The 25,844-nt window shown below is 42.0% G+C and overlaps 1 protein-coding gene across 2 annotated transcripts in view; it reads right to left on the bottom strand.

Moving 5' to 3' along the window:
• MYH7B (myosin heavy chain 7B) overlaps nt 1–25,844 on the bottom strand; it is a 207,982-nt gene that overhangs the window by 41,971 nt on the left and 140,167 nt on the right. For both annotated transcript variants that reach the window (XM_056549301.1, XM_056549300.1), the window contains 10 exons: nt 22,461–22,524; nt 17,999–18,097; nt 17,032–17,135; nt 13,391–13,529; nt 11,379–11,497; nt 8,772–8,921; nt 7,315–7,485; nt 3,803–3,982; nt 3,522–3,654; nt 1,298–1,374 (listed from right to left, as the gene is read on the bottom strand). In XM_056549301.1, the coding sequence (XP_056405276.1) occupies nt 1,298–1,374; nt 3,522–3,654; nt 3,803–3,982; nt 7,315–7,485; nt 8,772–8,921; nt 11,379–11,497; nt 13,391–13,529; nt 17,032–17,135; nt 17,999–18,097; nt 22,461–22,524 (1,236 nt within the window). The remainder of the gene's footprint in view (nt 1–1,297; nt 1,375–3,521; nt 3,655–3,802; nt 3,983–7,314; nt 7,486–8,771; nt 8,922–11,378; nt 11,498–13,390; nt 13,530–17,031; nt 17,136–17,998; nt 18,098–22,460; nt 22,525–25,844) is intronic.

Raw genomic sequence — 25,844 nt, 5'->3', positions numbered from 1 at the left:
ATCTTTTAACCCTTCCAGTATTTATCAGCTGCTGTATGCTCCACAGGAAGTTCTTTTCTTTTTAAATTTATTTTCTGCCTGACCACAGTGCTCTCTACTGACACCTCTGTATGTCTCAGAAACTGTCAAAAGCAGAAGCAAATCCCCATAGCAAACCTATCCTGCTCTGGACAGTTCAGAGGTGTCAGCAGACAGAGGTGTCAGCAGAGAGCACTGTGGTCAGACAGAAATGAAATTAAAAAATAAAAGAACAGAGCTGATAAGCACTGGAAGGGTTAAGATTTTTTTTTATTTTTTTAATAAAAGTAATTTACAAATCTGTTTAACTTTCTGGAACCAGTTGATTTAAAAAAAATATTTTTTCACCGGAGTGCCCCTTTAAGGCTTCTAAGGCAGGGTCCTTGTACTGGGGAGGTTTCCAAAGGCAGCTGGTGATGACTGAATCAGTCGGCGCTAGGACCGCACGGACATTGCCGTCCCCATAGATGGCAATGTATTCTGCATGGAAATTCCTCAGTATAAACCCCATCTGAAAAGTTGCGTTCATCCCGCGCTGTTTCCTACCTCTTTTTCAGGTTTGTTTCACCGATCTCCCCTTTTCGTGCTCAGGAGTCGGAAGCAGTACAGACTTAAAGTGATGTTCAAGATATGGATGTAACTAAACATCACTGCAAGTCTTAACTGCCTCCCCCTCACAATCATGGCGTTCCATGGCTCTTTTAATTACACCGTCGCCAACACCGATGTACCTGAGAGCAGTTTTTTACTTTTTATCTAAAAATATTTTTTTAAGTGGAAAAATACATCCGTCCATCCCATTCAAACTTGACCAAGCGGGTTTAGCCACGAAACAAAGCCGTCGCCGCTCCTCTGAGCTCAGAGGAGCCCATTGTTTTCTTCTCTGCATCCCTGCCTATACCTGGACTGATGTATACCGAAATAAAGGATCTTCGTTTGTTTGCACCGTGGATTGGGTGAGTGCTACTTCTCCCTTTATTCTCCGTTGTATTGTTTCCATGACTGCATTTCGGTACATCGCTGCACTGCCCCTTGTGCATTGTACAGGACCCTCCATCCATACTACCCCTACTAACCTCCTACCACTGACCCCCCTACGGGTACCCTGGTGCCGAGCAGCTGTATTTCTCCACTAGTGTTCTTAAAAGAATAAATGACAAGTTCAGCTTTTTTTCTATAAAACTATAAATCAATGGGGCGGCAATTGATTTATAGTTCTCAGATTCTCCCACCATGTTTAACGTGAAGGATCCCCTTTAAAATGCACCATATAAATTACCTTGTGAAGTTGGGAAACCGTCTGGAATGAAGCGGCTTTTTTGCGTTTTTCTTTCACTCCGGTCTTGGGACGGTCATCTGTGGAATAGATGTAGAGTTACGGTAATTCCCAATACAAAACAGACCATTACAGCAGTATGGGAGACACGTTTCATGAATTAATTTATCATTCCAGTATCAATTTTGTTTTATAAAAAAAAATATATATTCTCGATGACCTGCAGAAACGTCTGTGGCCTGTTTCCTACAGATGAATGGATTTTTTTTACATATTATTGTGCATGCTGCAGAAACAGCCCTATTCACATATAGGGAACATTATTCCCATTAGCTCCATTCAGTACAATATTTTCAAAGGCTATGGACACCTCTGAACATTTTTTAATGGTAAGTTCACAAGGTATTTCTCACGTGTCCCAATGCATATTCTGCATTAAAATATACATAAATTATGCACAATAGGCGTTTCCATTGTTTTTAATTTGATCATGCACTATAGTTCACACAGAACTGCAATGGGCAACTCTTCCACCATGCATTTGAAATATGCTTGGATGTGTATATTACTTATTCTGCACAGAAAATGTGTCCGGCAGCCAGAACACGTCACAAGGAGAATCCAAGTGTGCCAGGTGAACTTACATTGCATGCATTTTAAAAAAGGGTGGAAGAACTTTAATTAAAACCATATACAATTCAGTATTATTTGTTAAATGCATGCAGTTAAACTTAAAAAAAAATATATATATATATATATATATGTATATATATATATATATATATATATATATATATTCATTCATTCTGACCATGAGTGCTCCTCTCCTCCTGTTACCGGCGGCTCCGGGACTCGCTGTGCGGGACACGCCCACATGCGAGTCCCGAGCATCTCGTTAACCCACACTGTCTCCGACTCCTCTCTGCCTGTGCATCGCCAGTGCGCGCATCCCCGTCCCTTAGGGCACGTCCCTTGGTCACCTGTTCTGACTCTATAAGAGTCAGCACTTCCCTTTTCCTGTGCCGGATCTTTGTTTGCCTTGAGCCTTAGAGTAAGCGTTATTGTGTTGCCCTGCCGTGTTCTGACCTTCTGTCTGTGACCTGACCTTGCTCCTGTGCCGCTTGCCTATTGACCTCCTTCTACGTTCCTGACCATGCACCTGTGCCGCCTGCCCTGACCTTCTGCTATCCTGTCATCGAGTTGCCATATCCCTTCTGTGCTACGTTACATCTCAGAACCTGTGTAGACGAGTCGTACCAGGGGTAGCGACCTGGGTGCCGCCTGCCACAGCAAGTCCATCCCACTTTGCGGCGGGCTCTGGTGAAAACCAGCGGCACCTTAGACTCCGCTCCCTGGTACGGCACACGTCATCTTCCACACAGGTACAGCAGATCCACTACTACCCTGAGTGTTATATATATATATATATATATATATATATATATATATATATCTTTCTATTGATCTAGATTTCCCTATATCTAATTGTATCGTTATCTCATTCTCTCTCTCTATGTGTATCTCTCTATCTAAAAATAAATATTATTGTTATTATATTATCTTTATTCATTTAGATATTTGTCTCTCTCTTTGAAAGAACAAATGTACCCCTGAGAGAGAAAAAAAATATATTTATTTTTATTTTTTCATTCATTTATTTAACTTATTTTTTTATTTGTTTTCCTCGCTCTCTTTGAGAGGGTACCAAAGGATAGGGGATAAAATGTCTGATTGCGGGGGGCCCACCGCTGGGACACCCTGCGATCTCCGTGCAGCACTCGGCATTCTGTGCCGGGTGCTGCTCCAGTCTTGGAAACGCTGGTTTTCAGAGACAGAGAAGTGATGTCAAGCCAATCCACCATGTGCCATCAAGCCACACTCCCTCCATTCATGTCTATGGGAAGGGGCGTGGCAGCCATCATGCATCCTCCTATACACATGAATGGAGGGGGCGTGGCTTGACGTCATGTCTCCAGTCCCGGAAACCCAGCGCTTCTGAAACTGGAGCAGCACCCAGCATAGGAGAGCCAGGTGTTGCATGGAGATCCGGTGGTGAGGGACTCCCGCGATCAAAGGGGATAATATGTCTATGGCCAGAATACCCCTTTAACCTTATATATACTGTATATATCTCTCAAGGTGTCCACAATCTTTAGGGTCAAAAATGTAGCACAAGATGATACTTAAATATCATTCCAATTTCCCCTCTCATGTACTGGACGGATACCTGCATCGGAGCTGATGTATTTCTCGTACACACTGGCCAGCAGTTTATTGGAGGACTTCTGGAACACTCCGACTACAGTTTCATTCAGAGGATCCTTGTTTTTGTCCAACCATCCCATGATATTGTAGGGCACCTGTCCGAGCAAAAAACTTGTGAGTTTCATCGTATGAGAAATTTTCCTAAGTAATTCAGGTGGATGTAACATTCAAAACGATCAGAGGATTATTAGGAATAAGGCTTCATATTTCTATTGAATCCCATATATAAGATTTCCAACTCACCACTCCAGCATAATGAACGAGTTCAAAGTGAGGTTCATATCTGCGCTTCTTATCTACTTTAGGCTTCTGAAAGTTGGGAGATTTCCCCAAATGGTTGTCGTAAAGCTTTGCTTTGAAGGAAATGTCGGATGCTTTGGGAAACATGCATTCTTCTTCCAGGATGGAAAGGATGCCAAGGGGCTGGAAACAAAACCATACATTGATATGCAAGCGGTTTGTACGAGTTTACATGTATACAACATTTCACTGTTGGCCCAGGTTCACATGGAATCTCGGGCTGGACGAAATCCGTCGGCACTAGGACTGCCCAGACATTGCTGCCCCTATAGACGGCCAGAACATTGAACAAGTTCAAAGTCCTGGCAGAATTTTTTGAGGGAATTTTCCGGGCGGAAAGTCCGCCTCGAAAACTCCACAGTGCGCACTGTGCAGCGGATCCAATGGCCAGCAATAGGACTCTGACACACCAAAATTTCCGTTTTTAAATTTCGCTCGGAAATTCCATAGTGTGAAGTCAACCTTGGGCTATGTTCACACAGGGAAATTTCCACACAGAATTCCACTTCCTCTTGGAAATTCTGCTAAATTTAAACCACACTGGGGGAGATTTATCAAAACCTGTGCAGAGAAAAAAGTTGACCTGTTGCCCATAGAAACCAATCAGATGGCTTCTTTCACTTTTTAGAGGCCTTCTTAAAAATAGAAGCAACATTATTGGTTGCTATTGACAATTAGTCAACTTTTCCTCTTCACAGGTTTTGATAAATCTGCCCCATTATGTTAAATGGAATTCCACTGTCCCATTCACACGGTGGAATTTCCATGGCAGAAATTCCGCAAAAACCTGTCTTTAATTTGGCAAAATTCCGCAGCGGAATCCCACCAAACTCAACAGGGCTTTGAATTTCTGCAGAATTCAGTGTTTTCAGCACACAGAATTACTGCTCAAATTCTGCAATTATAGTTTGAAGCCACACTGCAGGGGTTTTCCAGATTGTTTCTTTTTTATTTATGGTCTATTCTTGGGTGAGGCAATCAATAGTTAGTGGAGTCTGACTGATCGAAGGGATCACTGCGCACATGTGAGAGCTGCAGCCTCCTTACTTATTACCATGCATGACTCCATACAATGTGTAGCTTCTTTACAGTGTTTGGCAGCTTATCCCATTGAAGAGAACTAAACAAACTGCAATACCAGGTACAGCCAGTATCCCTTGTATGGCAGTGTGCAGCTCTCTTCAATCGGCTGATTGACAGCTGGAGTCTGGCTGCTGCATTAAGGATGGTCTGGAGAGAGGAGAGTTTAGAGAATGGAAGGCCTATTAATAAAAAGTTACAACAGTCAAGGCGAGAATGTACAGAGCAACAATTAAAATGTTTTAGCTGTTATAAAAGTAATAAGAAACAAGCAAATTTTGGAGACTGTTTTTGACGTGTAGGAGACAAGAACATTAAAGGAATCAGAGTCTAGAATAACTCCAAGACAGCGATCTCTCTGCCCAGATTTATGGTAGTACCACAAAAATTCAGTTTTAGAAAGATTTAGCTATAGGAAGGACATGATGTTTGAGACAGCATGAGTGCAGGGGTGATGTCATGGGAAGAGGTATAGAGCAGGAGAGATGTCACGGGAAGAGGTATAGAGCAGGAGAGATGTCACGGGAAGAGGTATAGAGCAGGGGAGATGTCACGGGAAGAGGTATAGAGCAGGGGTGAGGTCACGGAAAGAGGTATAGAGCAGGGGTGATGTCACGGAAAGAGGTATAGAGCAGGGGTGATGTCACGGAAAGCGGTATAGAGCAGGGGTGATGTCACAGGAATAGGTATAGAGCAGGGGTGATGTCACGGGAATAGGTATAGAGCAGGGGTGATGTCACGGGAAGAGGTATAGAGCAGGGGTGATGTCACGGGAAGAGGTATAGAGCAGGGGTGATGTAACAGGAAGAGGTATAGAGCAGGGGTGATGTCACGGAAAGAGGTATAGAGCAGGGGTGATGTCACAGAAAGAGGTATAGAGCAGGGGTGATGTCACAGGAAGAGGTATAGAGAAGGTGTGATGTCACAGGAAGAGGTATAGAGCAGGGGTGATGTCACGGGAAGAGGTATAGAGAAGGGGTGATGTCACGGGAAAAGGTATAGAGCAGGGGTGATGTCACGGAAAGAGGTATAGAGCAGGGGTGATGTCACGGGAAGAGGTATAGAGCAGGGGTGATGTCACGGGAAGAGGTATAGAGCAGGGGTGATGTCACGGGAAGAGGTATAGAGCAGGGGTGATGTCACAGGAAGAGGTATAGAGCAGGGGTGATGTCACGGAAAGAGGTATAGAGCAGGGGTGATGTCACGGAAAGAGGTATAGAGCAGGGGTGATGTCACAGGAAGAGGTATAGAGAAGGGGTGATGTCACGGGAAGATTTATAGAGCAGGGGTGATGTCACGGGAAGAGGTATAGAGAAGGGGTGATGTCACGGGAAGAGGTATAGAGCAGGGGTGATGTCACAGGAAGAGGTATAGAGCAGGGGTGATGTCACAGGAAGAGGTATAGAGTTGAGTGTCATCAGCATAGAGTTGGTACTGGAAACCAAATCTACTGATAGTTTTTCTAATGGGGGATGTGTAGAGAGAAACAAGGAGAGGACCCAAGACTGATCCCTGTAGAACCCCGACAGCAAGAGGGGAGAGGAGAAGTAGTAGAGCTGGAAGATGAGACACTGAATGAGCGGTGAGAAAGGTGGAAAACCAGGAGAGAGCAGAGTCCTTAAGACCAATGGAGTGGAGACCACTGAGGAGCAGTTGGTGATCTACAGTGTCAAACACCACAGAGAGATTGAGAGAAATCATTAGAGACTTTGGTTATGGCCATTTCTGTGTAGTGTATGGAGCGGAAACCGGACTGTATGGGGTCAAGGTTCTCCGACAGATAGCAGATTAGGCATGAATAGACCAAGCATTACAGGAGTTTAGAGGTGGAGGGGAGATTAGAGACGTGGCGGGACCCCCGCGGTCAGACATCTTATTTGCTATCCTTTAGATAGGGGGATAAGATGTCTATGGGCGGAATACCCCTTTAAGTGACCTGTGATAGTGGGGGAGACGAGGTGTGAAGAGGGTCACTAGTGCAGTTGGTGGGGCAGGATAAAAAGAGGAGCCTTGAATTTTTTTCCCCAGTTACTGGCTCAAAAACTGAGCGATGAAGAGGAAGTGTGGGAGCGAATGGGGTCAGAACTATTGGGGGACTGGATAAGAGGCCAGGATAGTGTATTAATACTGTTCAGAGAAGTGTAACCATGATTTCAGATGCTTTCTATCATGGCCAAACCTGAAGTTTTACATACAGATTTTCAGAGGATTTCACCTCTTGGACTGCAAAAAAAAAAAAAATTCACAATATATGAATAAACTCAAGGGACTCTTATCCGCATTACCACAAGCTTTCTAAATATCCTAATGTATTACAACATCTCTATAAAAGAAATCTGGGTCATTATTAACAATACATCATATGTCTATAGTACCTTTTCTATAAGGTCTATGCAGGCCTGTAAGTCAAGTCCAAAATCAATGAAGACCCACTCAATCCCTTCCTTCTTGTACTCTTCCTGCTCCAGGACGAACATGTGGTGGTTGAAAAACTGTTGCAGTTTCTCATTGGTGAAGTTGATGCAGAGCTGCTCGAAGCTGTTATACTGGAGGGGAAAAGGCAGAACGGTAAGTGACGAATAATACAAATAATACTTGTGTTAGGGTCTATTCACATGGCAGAATTTCCGCTTGCAGAATTCCGCCTCAAATTAAAGGGGGTGTTCCAGTGGAAAACAAATTCACTGAAATTGCAGAAGATAGCTGATAATGAATAGAGCTATTAGGACACAGTTCACATAAGTAGGATAGTTATCTCAATTAAAACTTAACCTTTAATATTTAGTGATAAGATAAGTAGTCCTCAAGAAACAAATACAAATTTACATCAAGTATAGGTCCGATGGATGGAGAGCCAATACAAATCAATGGGGTTCAAATAACATCACCTATCACAACAGTGTTGTCCTACACAATGCAACCTGTGCAATTAAACACTAGGAAGAAGTAATCAATCCCGACGTGTTTCCTCCCCTCCCCCTCCAAAACAGATAGAGTGGAGCAAAAACGGGGTTCATCAGGGGATATAAACAGTAGGAAACAATAACCAAATATGATAAAGCTGGTAAAGTAATCGCTGCCAGCTAAAAAACTATATAAGGTCCGATAAGGACCACTCACTCAGACCCAATAATACAGTGGTATGTCAGGGTAGCCAAATGATGTCAGCTAGTTCCCTCCTGGCAGCGCAGCAGCAGCCTGGCTGCTGCTGCGCTACCAGGAGGGAACTAGCTGACATCATTTGCATTCCAGTGGAAAACATTTTTTTTTTAAATCAGCTGCTGTATGCTCCACAGGAAGTTCTTTTGTTTGTGAATTTCTTTCCAGTCTGACCACAGTGCTCTCTGCTGACACCCCTGTCCATGTCAGGAACTGTCCAGAGTACAAGCAAATCCCCATAACATTCGCGTATCTACGGATCTCCCATAGAAATATATGGAGTGGGCATTTCGACCACAGCTACCGGGGTATCGGGCAGGAGATCGCAGGGGATCATAGCAGCCGGACCCCACGAGATTAGACACTTAGGGGGAGATTTATCAAAACCTGTCCAGATGAAAAGTTGCTGAGTTGCCCATAGCAACCAATCAGATCGCTTCTTTTATTTTTCAGAGGCCTTTTCAAAAATGAAAGAAGCCATCTGATTGGTTGCTATGGGCAACTCAGCAACTTTTCCTCTAGACAGGTTTTGATAAATCTCCTTCTTATTCCCTATCCTGCGTATAGGGGATAAAATGTCTAGCAGCTCCTTTACAGATGGTAAATGTACAGTTATCCTATGCCGGGGCGGTTAAATGGATTATTATGTCTAGATTTATATCTAACAACTTACCTCAAATATTTCAAAGCCAGCGATGTCCAGCACTCCTATAAAGAACTGCCTGGCTAGCTTGGTGTCCAGTGTCCTGTTAATTCGACTAACAAGCCATTTGAACATCCGATCATAAGTGGCTTTTGCTAAAGCGCCAACTGCGAACACCACCTGTATAAAAAAATTAAAAAATTAACAAATTAACCCCTTCCTTACCCTGCAATGTACATACAAGGCAGCTGTCAGAGCTGCCATTGATTTATGATCCCCCCCTTTTCCTCGACAACTGCAGCATGGAGTGTTCAGATGGTTCAGTAACAGTCTCTGGCCTGGATGCCAACCAAACGGGTCCCAATAAGGGCACTCAGACCAGAGACTGTTAATAAATATAGTAAAAAAAAAATATGATTTATAAAAAATTAATACAATAAAAATTAAAAATCCCTCAACTTGACATTTTATGATATCTTGCATGACATGAAGTCAAGTGCAAAGACGTTCATTCACATGTTGGGGGGGGGGGATTTATCAAAACCTGTGCAGAGGAAAAGCTGACCACTTGCCCATAGCAACCAATCAGATCGCTTCTTTCATTTTGTAGAGGCCTTGTTAAAAATGAAAGCAGCGATCTGATTGGTTGCTATGGGCAACTGGGCAACTTTTCCCCTGCACAGGTTTTGATAAATCTACCTCAATATGTTTCTGTTGTGCAGAATGTACATTGCTTTCAAGGGGTTATCCAGGAAAAAACTTTTATATATATATATATATATATATATATATATATATATATATATATAAACTGGCTCCAGAAAGTTAATCAGATTTGTAAATTACTTCTATTAAAAACATCTTAATCCTTTCAGTACTTATGAGCTTCTGAAGTTAAGGTTGTTCTTTTCTGTCTAAGTGCTCTCTGATGACACGTGTCTCGGGAACCGCCCAGTTTGGAAGAGGTTTACTATGGGGATTTGCTTCTAAACTAGGTGTTTCCAGAGACCGGTGTCATCAGAGAGCACTTAGACAGAAAAGAACAACCTTAACTTCAAAAGCTCATAAGTACTGAAAGGATTAAGATTTTTTAATAGAAGTAATTTACAAATCTGTTTAACTTTCTGGAGCCAGTTGTATATATAAAAAAAAGTTTTTTCCTGGATAACCCCTTTTCATAATTAACCCATCCCCCAGTTTTAGTCTGATTTACCATGGCGCTATCTGAATTCACTGAAATTTTTTTAACAGGACAATCTTTATCCATGTAAAGAGATTGGCCCTGAGATTTACTATTATAAACCCAACATGTTTTGTCAGGTTGTGCGCCAGAAATTCTGTCTGCGCCAAAATTTGTGCCAGAAGTGGAAAAAAAAAAACCAGACTAACTCTCTCGACATTTTCACAAAAAAAACGACATATTTACTAAGGTTTCCATAAAAAAATCAGAGATCAGAGCGTGTGTGAAAAAAGCAAAATGTAGGGAAACCTTAGTAAATACTGTGGGGGAAAAAATTGTAGGGAATTAAAACCCACAAAGAAAACTACACAACACTCTTAGCAAATCAGGGCCACTGCGTCTAATATTAACGGGTAAATGCGATTAAAAAAAATAATTTGACAAAAGTTTTGAATTTTTGGGGTCTTAGTAATGAGCCCCCCACCGATAAGGTGAAAGACCTGGGAGAAGCAGGAGGTAGCGGCTGTTGTCTCCCCAATCCCTGCAATCTCCATACTGTGGCCCCAGGACAGAGATCATTGTGAAGCGCGCTACCACCTGCTTGTTCTCCTGATTTTTGGGGGTCTTGGCTCAAAGCCATGACCAGTAAAATAATTTGACATAACTTGAGGAACGTTTTCTTTTTTTTTTCAAATTACAGGCACACTTAAAAAAAAAGGAAAGGGAAAAAGAAAATGGGTCTTTGATCTCGGACTTTAGCATTGTCATTGCCATGTGAAAAGTACCTTAAAGCAAAACATGAAAAATATGTAAAATATGTAAAAAAAATATAAAATAAAAGAAATATGGATATATATATCTCCCATCAGGCCCGGAAAGTTTGGGGAGGGGGGGTCCCCCTGGCTGGGAAACGCTGCCTTATACGTTAACATTCCATTGCAGGATTCCTGCATAAAATTCGCAGCAGATTTTGATAACATTGACTTGAATGGGTCCGCGACAAAAGTAGCAAATCTGCCACTACCGCGGCTTTTCCATGGACCTATTGAAGTGAATGGTATGAAAAATCCCTGCGGATTACTTACGCGTAAACGCACCCACGATTTTGGCATATGGCAGGCGTGTATGGTTTTGTGTTTTCAAACCGTAGACAATCCTATTGCTTGCCGTATCCATGGACCACCCATATATAAAACGTACATTAAAAAAAAAAAAAATCAATCCCCTTGTGTAAGTTTTTGTATTTTTCCATTTTGCAGCTGCACAAAAACGTTGCCTACCACGGTTTGGTTTGTGTCCTTTTAAAAAACGTATATCCACGGTATACATTTATTTTTTATCCCATTGTAGTCAATTAGAACCGTATGTGTCTGTTTCGTGATGTGAATGCAGCCTTACGCGGTTCTTGTCCGCAAGGTGTGAACATACCCTTAACATAACTATTTAGAAATACTCACTTGTTCCACGTTCTGACCTTTGGTCACATATTCGTTGCCGACTTTTACTCTGGGGTGGAGCAAACCTTTAATAAGATCAGCTGAACTGATTCCCATAAGGTAGGCGGCCTTGTCGGCACCTGACAAAGGAAGCATAACAATCCGATATTTAAAGGGGTTATCCAGGAATAGAAAAACCTCTCCCCGTCTGTCTCCAGGTTGGGTGTGGTTATGCAGCTCAGTTCCATTTAGGTCAGCGGTCTTCAAACTGTGGCCCTCCAGATGTTGCAAAACTACAATTCCCAGCATGCCCGGACAGCCAAAGGCTGTCCGGGCATGCTGGGAATTGTAGTTTTGCAACATCTGGAGGGCCACAGTTTGAAGACCACTGATTTAGGTGAATAGAGCCGAGCTGTTTTTGAAAGAAATTAGCTTGTTTTTCTATTCCCGGATAACCCCTTTAAAGGGGACCTCTCACCAAAGAAACTTTTGATATATTTTAGATTAATGAATGTTGAATAACTTTCCAATAGCATGTTAATGAAAAATATGCTTCTTTCTATTGTATTTTTCCCGATCAGTCCTGTCAGCAAGCATTTCTGACTCATGCTGGAGTCCTAAATACTCAGAGCTGCCAGCCTGCTTTGTTCACAGCCAAACAGGCTGTGAACAAAGCAGGCTGGCAGCTCTGAGTGTTCTCCTTTGTGAACAAAGCAGACTGGCAGCTCGTAGTGTTTAGGACTCCAGCATGAGTCTGAAATGCTTGCTGCCAGGACTGGTAGGGAGACCCCTAGTGGTCATTTCTTCAAAGTGGAAAATTAAATAGAAAGAAGCATATTTTTTAATAACATGCAATTGTAAAATTATTCTGCATACATTAATCTATAATACATCAAAAGTTTTTTTGATGAGAGGTACCCTTTAACAAAGCAGGCCTATAGGAATAAGCAATCGGCTCCTGACATTATACGGGTGGGGTAATGTGTAGCAAATCCACAGTGGATTTCCTGTAGCTAAAATTTCATGGGTAGCAACATTTTGAAAATGTTGTCCTATGTTATCTCTATAGTTTTATACTTTCTACTTTATAACTTGGCATTAGGGTAGGGTCACACGTAGCACATCTGCAGCGGGTCTCCGCTTGCTGAATTCAACATGCGGAGATCCGCTGCGGATGTGCTACGTTCTAACGCCAAGTTATAAAGTAGAGAATGATTTCTTTTCCCCGGATATTACACCCTCCATTAGGTAAAACATTAAACTATAGAGAAAACATAAGGGTTCCGCCTTAAAGGGGTTATCCAGGAAAAAACTTTTTTTTATATATATCAACTGGCTCCAGAAAGTTAAACAGATTTGTAAATTACTTCTATTAAAAAATCTTAATCCTTTCAGTATTTATGAGCTTCTGAAGTTAAGGTTGTTCTTTTTGTCTAAGAACTCTCTGATGACACGTGTCTCAGGAACCGCCCAGTTTAGAAGCAAATCCCCATAGCAAACCTCTTCTAAACTGGGCGTTTCCCGAGACACGTCATCAGAGAGCACTTCGACAGAAAAGAACAACCTTAACTTCAGAAGCTCATAAGTACTGAAAGGATTAAGATTTTTTAATAGAAGTAATTTACAAATCTGTTTAACTTTCTGGAGCCAGTTGATATATGAAAAAAAAGTATATCCCTGGAATACCCCTTTAAATTAAAGCCCCTAGCACTCCCATTCACACTTCTGAATTTGAGCTTGCTGAATTCCGTAAGCAGAAATTCAAAAGTGTTAATGGGAGTGCGGAATCCCATAGAAGTCTAGGGGCTTTGATTTGAGGCGGAATTCCGCAAACGGAAGTTCTGCCGTGTGAATCGACCCTTGGGGTGGGGTCACACGTAGCGTATACGACGCTGCATATTTCAGTGCTAGCAAATTCTATGGGTGTTTATTTTTACTCCCATAGACTTTGCAAGCACAGAAATACGTAGCGTCAAATACGCAGTGTATACACTATGCGCGGCCCTACCCCTATGAGCAGACAGTGTACCCACTTTCAGTGCCGTCGGCCTCTGCTTGCTCCTCCCTCTGCTTCTGCTTGAACTTCATGTTCCCGAAATGCATGACAGCGCCCACTAATTTATAGGTGCCGGTCTTCTCCTCCTGACTGAAGCCTAAAATATCCATGGCGTGCTGGAAGAGAGAGTGCAAAAAAACACAGATAAAATACCGTGCACATCCAAAACAAAACAAACCAACCCGTGGAGTGATATTTTTTTAGTTCCCTAAATCTTTTTAACCCTGTGATGTCCTTGTTAACATTGGGCTTCACCTGAGAAAATCCTTATAAAAAGGAAACTGTCCAAAAAACTGTCCCAAAAATTTCAGGACCCCCCCCCCCTGGGGCAAGGGTGTATATATGGTATCATGAGCCCCTCAGGTCATGAATTTGTGTGGTGTTTAGTTTTTTTTGTATTTTAGGTCAGGTATTGAAATTACAGACAAAATCAACAATTTGGAAACTTTTGGGGAGTTTTGTTGTTACGTAGGGCACTATTCTGAACCCTATAACTTTTCATCTATGTAGCTGTACAAGGGCTCATTTTTGGCGCTGTAATCTGTAGTTTTCATCAGTACCATATTTATTTTGATAAGAGTTTTTGATCACATTTTATTAACTTTTTATCTGATATATGATATGACCAAAAATTTGCAATATTGCCATTTGGGCAATTTACGTTTTTGCTGTTCACAGGACCATTATTTGACCATTATATTTTATTAGTTCGGACAATTATGCATGTGGCGATACTAAATATGTTTATTTGTTTTGTAAAATGGGAAAAGGAGGGGTGGTTGTAATATATAATATATATATACATATATATATATTTCTTATTTTACACTTTTAAGTCCCCATAGGGAACTATTTTATGCAATAATTTGATTGCACTCTCTGTAAAATTCTATACTACAGGGAGATCAGTGCTTTATCACAGGAGTACTGTGGCAGGAGGACAGGTTAGAGACCTATGGACACCATTTTAACTCATCGGACCCTTGTGATCACACTGCAGGGGTCCAATGAGCTGTGATCACCATTAATCATGGCATCTGAAGGGTTAATGACAGACATCAGCACGATCGCTAATGTCCTCCATTAGTGACGGGTCACCAGCTGCTGATAGAGGCTGGGACCTGCAGTCTATGAAGAGAGTGCAGCTCCGGCAATCGCTTCTCAGACGGTAAACTCGCCGCAACATGTATGTCGCTGTGCGCTAAGTATCCGGCTGCAGCAATGTACATGTGTGTCGTGTGTCTTCTAGGAATTAAAAAGAGCTCAACTCTGGTGGTTCAGTTTGCCTGGCGGGAAAGAACAGAGGAAGCCTCCAATCCTCAAGATACCAATGGAGTAACTGAAAAACCTGGAATGTAGATGGGGCTTAAAGGGGTATTCCAGGACCACTCACTCAGACCCAATGATACAGTCCTTCACCCGGAGTGGTAGGTCAGGGTAGCCAAATGATGTCAGCTAGTTCCCTCCTGGCAGCGCAGCAGCAGCCTGGCTGCTGCTGCGCTACCAGGAGGGAACTGGCTGACATCATTTGCATTCCAGTGGAAAACATTTTTATTTTTTTTATATATATATATCAACTGGCTCCAGAAAGTTAAATAGATTTGTAAATTACTTCTTATTAAAAAATCTTAATCCTTTCAGTACTTATGAGCTTCTGAAGTTAAGGTTGTTCTTTTCTGTCTAAGTGCTCTCTGTTGACACCTGTCTCGGGAACTGCACAGAGCAGAAGAGGTTTGCTATGGGGATTTGCTTCTAAACTGGGCGTTTCCTGAGACACGTGTCATCAGAGAGCACTTAGATAGAAAAGAACAACCTTAACTTCAGAAGCTCATAAGTACTGAAAGGATTATGATTTTTTTAATAGAAGCAATTTACAAATCTGTTTAACTTTCTGGAGCCAATTGAGATGTAAAAAAAAAGTTTTTTCCTGGATAACCCCTTTAAGAACTGGGTTAGTGACTACTGTTTTAGTGCAACTACAATCTCTATCATATGTATTTGTGTCACATGGCCGAACCAATAAACCACCATCTGGACATTATTTTGTGAATTTTGCCACCTACATTTCTTCAAGCTATTCTTATAATCCTTGGGGAAGATTTATCAAAACCTGTGCAAAGGAAAAGTTGCCCATAGCAACCAATCAGATCGCTTCTTTCATTTTTAACAAGGCCTCTGCAAAATGAAAGAAGCAATCGGATTGGTTGCAATGGGCAACTGGTCAACTTTTTCTCTGCACAGGTTTTAATACAGTAATTCTCCCCCCTTGTGTCTTGTTCAAGCTCCAGAGGTGACAAACCTTTTTTTACCATAAGAACTGAGGAACAGACTACCTCAGGAACTTCTCAAATCAAAAACAGGTGAGGGCTTCAAAACAGGCTGCCGTTGTGCTCTGACCTTTTCTGGATCGGTTTGGCTCTTTTTTCTCCACTGAACGGACACAGAATGGGTCGGAGTACAACTGACACCGCTGTGTCCTGAAGGATCCCTTTGACTTGGATGGGGTCCATCGGGGATCCGGTATTTTACCGGCGTTCAGTGGAGAAAAGAAAATCTGACCTGCACTAATTGTTCTTCCCTTAACTCCTGCCATTCTGATGGAGCTCCATTTACCAGGGCACAGCGGCAGTGTGAACAAGCATTTAGGCAAATTCATGTTAAAGGGGTATTCCAGGCAAAACCTATTTTTTATATTTATATCAACTGGCTCCGGAAAGTTAAACAGATTTGTAAATTACTTCTATTAAAAAATCTTAATCCTTCCAATAGTTATTAGCTTCTGAAGTTTTCTGTCTAACTGCTCAATGATGATGTCACGTCCCGGGAGCTGTGCATGATGGGAGAATATCCCCATAGGAACTGCACAGCTCCCGGGACGAGAGTCATCAGAGAGCAGTTAGACAGAAAGCAACAACTCAACTTCAGAAGCTAATAACTATTGGAAGAATTAAGATTTTTTAATAGAAGTAATTTACAAGTCTGTTTAACTTTCCAGAGCCAGTTGATATATAAAAAAAAGTTTTGGCCTGGAATGCCCCTTTAACTGGCTCCAGAAAGTTAAACAGATTTGTAAATGACTTCTCTTAAAAAAATCTTAATCCTTCCAATAGTTATTAGCTTCTGAAGTTTTCTGTCTAACTGCTCAATGATGATGTCACGTCCCGGGAGCTGTGCATGATGGGAGAATATCCCCATAGGAACTGCACAGCTCCCGGGACGTGAGTCATCAGAGAGCAGTTAGACAGAAAATAACAACTCAACTTCAGAAGCTAATAACTATTGGAAGGATTAAGATTTTTTAATAGAAGTAATTTACAAATCTGTTTAACTTTCCGGAGCCAGTTGATATATATATATATATATATATATATATATATATATATATATATATAAAAAAGTTTTAGCCTGGAATACCCCTTTAATAATGCACATGTAGAAGTATAGAATTCTGTCTATGGTTGACCACATCCCCTTCCCTGCATCAGTCTTCTCCCCTCCAAGGTTCAACTTGATGGTAATGTGTTTTTTTTTTTCCAACCGTACTATGTAACTATGAAATAATTTCATATTAATTCTCCTGTTGTCAATGTATATGAAAGAATTATTAATTTCACATACATCAGTGGCCATAAGTTCTTCTCCATCATCCAGGTTGTCCACTGTTGTTACACCTTGTGAGCAAAAGTGGTAATCGTAGGGGTTGGTGGAGAGTAGTAGCATGTCTATTGAAAAAAACAAAAAACAAACAAAAACATAAGATCAAAACATACATGGAAAGATACATTACAGTGGTCCCTCAACATACGATGGTAATCCGTTCCAAATGGACCATCGTTTGTTGAAACCATCGTATGTTGAGGGATCCGTGCAATGTAAAGTATAGGACAGTGCTCTACAACCTGCGGACCTCCAGATGTTGCAAAACTACAACTCCCAGCATGCCCGGACAGCCAACGGCTGTCCGGGCATGCTGGGAGTTGTAGTTTTGCAACATCTGGAGGTCTGCAGGTTGAAGACCACTGGTATTGGAGGTTATACTCACCTGTCCCCGCCGCTCCGGACCGTCACCGCTGCCCTGGATGTCGCCTTCCATCGCTGTCGCCGCGTCCCCGGGGTGTCCCCGATGCTCCAGCAAGGCCTCTGCTTCTCCGGCATCCTCGCCCTCTACGTCGCCGCCATCACGTCGCTACGCACGCCGCTCCTATTGGATGACGGGACGGCGTGTGCAGCGACGTGATGACGACGATGGGGAGCGCCGACGATACAGGGGATCCCAAAGAGGAAGCGCCGGAGCCCCGAGGACAGGTAAGTGATCGTCAGCGCTCCACACAGGGCACCGTAAACGGCTATCCGGTGGCAGCTGAAGCAGTCTGCGCTGCCGGATAGCCGTTTATGCGATGGCCCCGACATACAAAAGCATTGCATGTTGATGCTGCCTCTGAGAGGCCATCGTATGTTGAAATGATCGTATGTCGGGGCCATCGTAGGTTGGGGGGGGTCACTGTATATGTAAAAGCAAGGACACTTACATGGCGGTAGCATATTTGTGTATACAGGCATATACATGGGACACATTTTTTTTTACCTTGAAGTTCTGGTTTCTTCCCAGACAGAATCTGATAATAAACATGGTAGCTTCTCTCTCCGGGCTGCTGGAAAATCACTCTCGATTTTTCCAGGAGATCTTAAAAACAAAATTACACAAAAAATTATTCTGTAAAAATATGTGACATGATAATACTGTTACTTAAAACTTTTTTTTTTTAATCAACTGGTGGCAGAAAGTTAAACAGATTTGTAAATCACTTCTATAAAAAAAAAGATCTTAATCCTTTCAGTACTTTTTAGGGGCTGTATACTAAAGAGAAATACAAAAAAGAAATGCATTTCCTGTGATGTCCTGACCACAGTGCTCTCTGCTGACCTCTGCTGTCCATTTTAGGAACTGTCCAGAGCAGCATATGTTTGCTATGGGGATTTTTTCCTGTTCTGGACAGTTCCTAAAATGGACAGCAGAGGTCAGCAGAGAGCACTGTGGTCAGGACATCACAGGAAATGCATTTCTTTTTTGTATTTCTCTTTAGTATACAGCCCCTAAAAAGTACTGTGAGTAGAGAGTGCGGCAAAAAGAACCCTTGAGACCGGCGCTGAGACTAATAGGAGTGGTTGTGCTGTAATCCAGGTAGTGGAGGAAGCAATGATGAAGTCCAGGTAGTGATAAAGATCCTCAGCAGGATCATTTATTTACAAAAGATAAAGGATTACGCGTTTCGGGAGGAGCCCTCCCTTCCTCAGATCAGGGGAAGGGAGGGCTCCTCCCAAAACGCGTAATCCTTTATCTTTTGTCAATAAATGATCCTGCTGAGGATCTTTATCACTACCTGGACTTCATCATTGCTTCCTCCACTATCTGGATTACAGCACTACCACTCCTATTAGTCGCAGCGCCGGTCTCAAGGGTTCTTTTTGCCGCACTCTCTACTCACATTTCTACAGGACGACTTGGGTCGACTCCTGCAACCCACTGGCCTGACAGCGTCTCTAGGATTGATGGTACCCCATGTTGCTGGGGTTATATGCCTATTACTACCGTCTTGAGGTGAGCGGCCACCTATAAGCCCCGTGGGGTCATCCCCTTATTCCCCCCACCTCTCACACATATATATTGGGGTAATACACGAGGTGCCCCCTGTTGGTCTTTCTTTTTTATACAAATTCTAAAAAGTACTGGAAGGATTACGATTTTTTGACTGCCATATTGGAGTCGGGAAGGATTTTTTTACCTCTAGTATGAGGTTTTTTTTGTCTTCCTTTGGATCAACTCAGTAGGGACTCATTAGGGATATAGGTTGAACTTGATGGACTTTGGTCTTTTTTCAACCTTATGAACTATGTTACTAATAGAAGTGATTTACAAATCTTTTACAAGAAAGAATTGGGGCTCAGGGTAAATGATGTATGGATTTGGAGTGGCTCTTTGTTCTCACCGTAACCAATAGCAACCCGGGCTACCCAAAAAATATCACCTATACCCAAGGTGAATGAAAATAGTAATATTTTACAAGAAAGAATTGGGGCTCAGGGTAAATGATGTATGGACACAACTGGCTAAATATGTTAAATGATGATATTTATTATTTATAGTAATCAAATTGTTTGTAAGACGTGGTAAGTACCGTGACTTACAGGGCCCTTGTAGAGCCACGGCACTCCCTACAAAAATATAGTATAGATAAAATTGCAAATAAAAATAAAAATAAATTAATCATGAATATAAAATATTATTTAAAACATAATAGTACTATTGAGACCACTCAAAAATTATGGATATCCAACAAAAGGTCCTCTTTGGAGTTTGGACCTCTTTAGATGTTAGTAACTAATAGCAACCCATGGGGCTATTTATAGCAATATAACCACAGTCTATTGAGTCTTTTGATAAATAGTTAAATAGGTCTGTATCCAGTTCGTTAAAGCATATCAATGTAGCGCTGTTATGTCCCTTGGTAACAGAGTTAATATATCACTTGGTAGCAGAGTTGTAATGATTGCCGGCAATTGTAACAGTTAGTAGAATGATACAGTTATGCTCACCGCCCCGGGACCGGTACTTGTCCGGATATAAATGATATTGCTGCTGAGGAAAAGACTGAGTATAGTCTTGAAACGCGTCCAGCCCCCCCAATACGACTATTGAGACCACTTACATAAGCCTTTGTGAGTCCCGCATCGATAGGTGTCTCACCCGGTCAGTTGCCAGCCACGTACGCGCGCCTTGTAGCCACGAGGACGCGACCGCTACTCTGAATAGAACCGCTGGAGCTACAACATTCGGAGCCCACCGCCAGTCCCCCAACAGTATCCTTTCCCGCAGTGAGAGAGATAACAGAGTTTGTTCCAGTAAAGCGCAAAGAAGAAAGTGCAGGAGAGATCGCAGTATCTCCAACTATCCCTAAAAGCCGCAGGAGAGACCGCAGGAGGGATCGCAGCATCACCAAAGAGCAACAGCATCCTGACAAGTACCGGTCCCGGGGTGGTGAGCATAACTGTATCATTCTACTAACTGTTACAATTGGCGGCAATCATTACAACTCTGCTACCAAGTGATATATTAACTCTGTTACCAAGGGACATAACAGCGCTACATTGATATGCTTTAACGAACTGGATACAGACCTATTTAACTATTTATCAAAAGACTCAATAGACTGTGGTTATATTGCTATAAATAGCCCCATGGGTTGCTATTAGTTACTAACATTTAAAGAGGTCCAAACTCCAAAGAGGACCTTTTGTTGGATATCCATAATTTTTGAGTGGTCTCAATAGTACTATTATGTTTTAAATAATATTTTATATTCATGATTAATTTATTTTTATTTGCAATTTTATCTATACTATATTTTTGTAGGGAGTGCCGTGGCTCTACAAGGGCCCTGTAAGTCACGGTACTTACCACGTCTTACAAACAATTTGATTACTATAAATAATAAATATCATCATTTAACATATTTAGCCAGTTGTGTCCATACATCATTTACCCTGAGCCCCAATTCTTTCTTGTAAAATATTACTATTTTCATTCACCTTGGGTATAGGTGATATTTTTTGGGTAGCCCGGGTTGCTATTGGTTACGGTGAGAACAAAGAGCCACTCCAAATCCTCTTTTTAACCTGATTTACAAATCTGTTTAACTTTCTGGCACCAGTTGATTTAAAAAAAAAAAAGGTTTCCACGGGAGTACCCCTTTAAGGGATTAGCTGCTACTATGTTGTTGGAAGGAAAGGTGGAATAAAAGTTTTGTATGCTGATGTTAATTTATTATGCGGTTTATTCATTTATTATGCAAATTTGATGAAAAATGTATTTCATTGTTGCTGATCTAGTATGTATTCTATGTAATTTCTGTGTTTATTTATATATGTGATTTAGTATGACTATGTACATTAAGGCTCTCATTTACTTAGAAAATCGGGTTGTAAGTCTATCTTGCTTTCTTACCCGACTGCTTTTTTCCCCTGGTATTTATTATGATGTCGCATCCTGTTTGTCGCACGTGCGTTTTGTTGGTTTTGGTTTCCAACTCCTCTGAGTTGTCGGGAAAAAATCCACAACAATTGAACAAATTCGGGTTGGAAACCTTTATAAATACGTGGGAAAGCTCAGAAATGTCGGGTTACGCCCATTTTTCGGGTTTGGGAGAATCCACATCGGGTACGTCGGGAAAAAATGGCCGACTTGGAGTTGAGGGGAGAAGAGAAATTCCTCTGAAGTAAGTCTAAGTTCACACTGCCATTTTGTTGCGACCGTTTCATGGTCCGTTTGTTTTTGGGGTTTTTTCTGTGCCAAAAAGGACTCTAAATGGATTGGAGCCCACCTGACACCAACGGGTCCAGACGGATCCCATTGACTTGATAGGGTCTGTTGGGTGTCAGGTATTTTAGAGGAGTTAAGCAGAGAAAAGGAGTTGACATGCACCATTTTTTTCTCCGCTCAATTCCTGTCCTTCCCATGGACAGAGCTATTTTTTGAGTGCCACTCACAAATAATCGTAAGTGTGGAAGTGGTGGACTTGTTTAAAGGGGTACTCCACCCCAAGACATCTTATCCCCTATCCAAGGGGTCTGGCCGCTGGGACCCCCGCGATCACTGTGCACGCACCAGCATTCTGAACATTATGTTCAGAATGCTAGGTTTGGGTGGCTGTGGTTGTGACGTCATGCCACGCCCCTTGGGTGTCATGCCACGCCCCCTCCATTCCTGTCTAAGAGAGGGGGCGTGACGGCCGTCACGCCCCCTCTCATAGACATGAATGGAGAAGGCATGGCATGACGCCACGACCACAGCCGCCCGAGCCCAGCGTTCTGAACATAATATTCAGAACGCCCGGCGCATGCACGGTCCTTTGGATAGGAGATAAGATGTCTAGAGGCGGAGTACCCCTTTCAGTGTGCAGAAGGACTCCCTTTTTTCAGTTCTTGTTATATATACTCCTGTATAAACAGTACTTTATACAATATATTCCTGCTGTACAAAATGCACTTACAGATATCGATGGCAGCAGAAGCAAGCTTTCCGGTTGGTCCAAAATGGATTCGGATAAATTTTCCCTAGATAAAGAAGGGTAATTAGGTAAAATTATCTCAAAACACAGAAGCATTTGATACTATTAATCACTTTGCTTATTTCATACCGTTAAAAGGATTCACCGAATCTGACGAAGTCCCCTTTAAAGGGGTACTCCGGCGGAAAACTTTTTTTTTTTTTTTTTTTTAAATCAACTGATGCCAGAAAGTTAAAAAGATTTGTAAATTACTTCCATTAAAAAATCTTATTCCTTCCAGTACTTATTAGCGGCTGTATACTACAGAGGAAATTATTTTCTTTTTGGATTTCTTTTTCTGTCACGACCACAGTGCTCTCTGCTGAAACCTCTGTCCATGTCAGGAACTGTCCAGAGTAGGAGAAAATCCCCATAGCAAACATATGCTGCTCTGGACAGTTCCTAAAATGGACAGAGGTGTCAGCAGAGAGCACTGTAGTTGTGACAGAAAAGAAATCCCAAAAGAAAAGAATTTACTCTGTAGTATACAGCTGCTAATAAGTACTGGAAGGATTAAGAATTTTTTATGGAAGTAATTTACAAATCTGTTTAACTTTCTGGCACAAGTTGATTTAAAAAAAAAAAAAAAAATGTTTTTCACAGGAGTACCCCTTTAAGTGTGACCATTTCCCCAGAGAGGTCTGGTATAAGACAATTCTAGGAGACCTCACAGTGTCATACCAGCTTTTTCCAGATAATCAAGACACTTCATAAGCGGAACTTTTTTTTTTGATAACTAAGGTTATATTCACACACAATTTAAAAAAAGCAGCAGTTTATTTGTTTTGCAACAGCCTTTTTGCCCATTTATGGCTGAAAAAACAGCCAATTTTACAATGTGCGAGCATAGACCAAATGATTCACAAGGGATCAGCGAATCTACAGTAAATTCACAGAATCTAATGAAACCGCTGTTGATTTCATAAGTCTTAACCCCTTAAGGACTCAGCCCATTTTGGCCTTAAGGACTCAGACAATTTAATTTTTCCGTTTTCATTTTTTCCTCCTCGCCTTCTAAAAATCATAACTCTTTTATATTTTCATCCACAGACTAGTATGAGGGCTTGTTTTTTGCGCGACCAGTTGTCCTTTGTAATGACATCACTCATTATATCATAAAATGTATGGCGCAACCAAAAAACACTATTTTTGTGGGGAAATTAAAACGAAAAACGCAATTTTGCTAATTTTGGAAGGTTTTGTTTTCACGCCGTACAATTTCTGGTAAAAATGACATGTGTTCTTTATTCTGAGGGTCAATACGATTAAAATGATACCCATTATTACATACTTTTATATTATTGTTGCGCTTAAAAAAAATCACAAACTTTTTAACCAAATTAGTACGTTTATAATCCCTTTATTTTGATGACCTATAACTTTTTTATTTTTCCGTATAAGCGGCGGTATGGGGGCTCATTTTATGCGCCATGATCTGTACTTTTTTTTGATACCACATTTGTATATAAAAAAATTTTAATACATTTTTTATAATTTTTTTTTTTAATAAAATGTATTAAAAAAGTAGGAATTTTGGACTTTTTAAATTTTTTTCCGTTCACGCCGTTCACCGTACGGGATCATTAACATTTTATTTTAATAGTTCGGACATTTACGCACGTGGCGATACCAAATATGTCTATAAAAAATGTTTTTTACGCTTTTTGGGGGTAAAATAGGAAAAAACGGACGTTTTACTTTTTTATTGGGGGAGGGGATTTTTCACTTTTTTTTTACTTTTACTTTTACATTTTTTTAAATTTTTTTTTACACTTGAATAGTCCCCATAGGGGACTATTCATAGCAATACCATGATTGCTAATACTGATCTGTTCTATGTATAGGACATAGAACAGATCAGTGTTTTCGGTCATCTCCTGCTCTGGTCTGCTCGATCACAGACCAGAGCAGAAGACGCCGGGAGCCGGACGGAGGAAGGTGAGGGGACCTCCGTGCGGCGTTATGAATGATCGGATCCCCGCAGCAGCGCTGCGGGCGATCCGATCGTTCATTTTAATCGCGAACTCCCGCAGATGCCGGGATCTGTATTGATCCCGGCACCTGAGGGGTTAATGGCGGACGCCCGCGAGATCGCGGGCGTCGGCCATTGCCGGCGGGTCCCTGGCTGCGATCAGCAGCCGGGATCAGCCGCGCATGACACGGGCATCGCTCCGATGCCCGCGGTTATGCTTAGGACGTAAATGTACGTCCTGGTGCGTTAAGTACCACCTCACCAGGACGTACATTTACGTCCTGCGTCCTTAAGGGGTTAAAGGGGTACTCCAGTGAAAAACTTTTTTTTTTTTTATAAATCAACTGGTGCCAGAAAGTTAAAGGAGTAGTCCAGTGGTGATTCAGTGGTGAGCAACTTATCCCCTATCATAAGGATAGGGGATAAGTTGCAGATCGCGGGGGGTCCGACCGCTGGGGCCCCCTGCGATCTCCTGTACGGAGCCCCGACAGCCCGCGGGAAGGGGGCGTGTCGACCTCCGCACGAGGCGGCGGCCGACACGCCCCCTCAATACAACTCTATGGCAGAGCCGAAGCGCTACCTTTGGCAATCTCCGGCTCTGCCATAGAGATGTATTGAGGGGGCGTGTCGGCCGCCGCCTCGTGCGGGGGTCGACACCCGCTATCTCGGCGGAGAGCCGGGGCCCCGTACAGAGAGATCGCAGGGGGCCCCAGCGGTCGGACCCCCCGCGATCTCAAACTTATCCCCTATCCTTAGGATAGGGGATACGTTTTTCACCACTGGACTACCCCTTTAAACAGATTTGTAAATGACATCTATTAAAAAATCTTAATCCTTCCTGTACTTATTAGCTGCTGAATACTACAGCGGAAATTCTTTTCTTTTTGAAACACAGAACTGTCTGCTGACATCATGACCACAGTGCTCTCTGCTGACATCACGAGCACAGTGTTCTCTGCTGACATCTCTGTCCATTTTATGAACTGTCCAGAACAGCATATATTTGCTATGGGGATTTCCTTTTACCCTGGACAGTTCCTAAAATGGACAGAGATGTCAGCAGAGAGCACTGTGCTCGTGATGTCAGCAGAGAGCTCTGTGTTCCAAACAGAAAATAATTTCCTCTGTAGTATCCAGCAGCTAATAAGTACAGGAAGGATTAAGATTTTTTAATAGAAGTCATTTACAAATCTGTTTAACTTTCTGGCACCAGTTGATTTAAAAAAAAAAAAAAGTTTTTCACCGGCGTACCCCTTTAACAATTACTCCACTTTCATTGTTCTGATTCCCTCATACCAGACTTTTTCGGGGAATTGGAACACTTATGCAGAGTTTACACTACGGAATTTTGAAGC

Source organism: Hyla sarda, chromosome 12 (genome assembly GCF_029499605.1).
Source record: "Hyla sarda isolate aHylSar1 chromosome 12, aHylSar1.hap1, whole genome shotgun sequence".
NCBI lineage: Eukaryota > Metazoa > Chordata > Amphibia > Anura > Hylidae > Hyla > Hyla sarda.
Note: the sequence above shows the minus strand (reverse complement) of the source record. Positions and strands in the feature narration are given on the sequence as shown.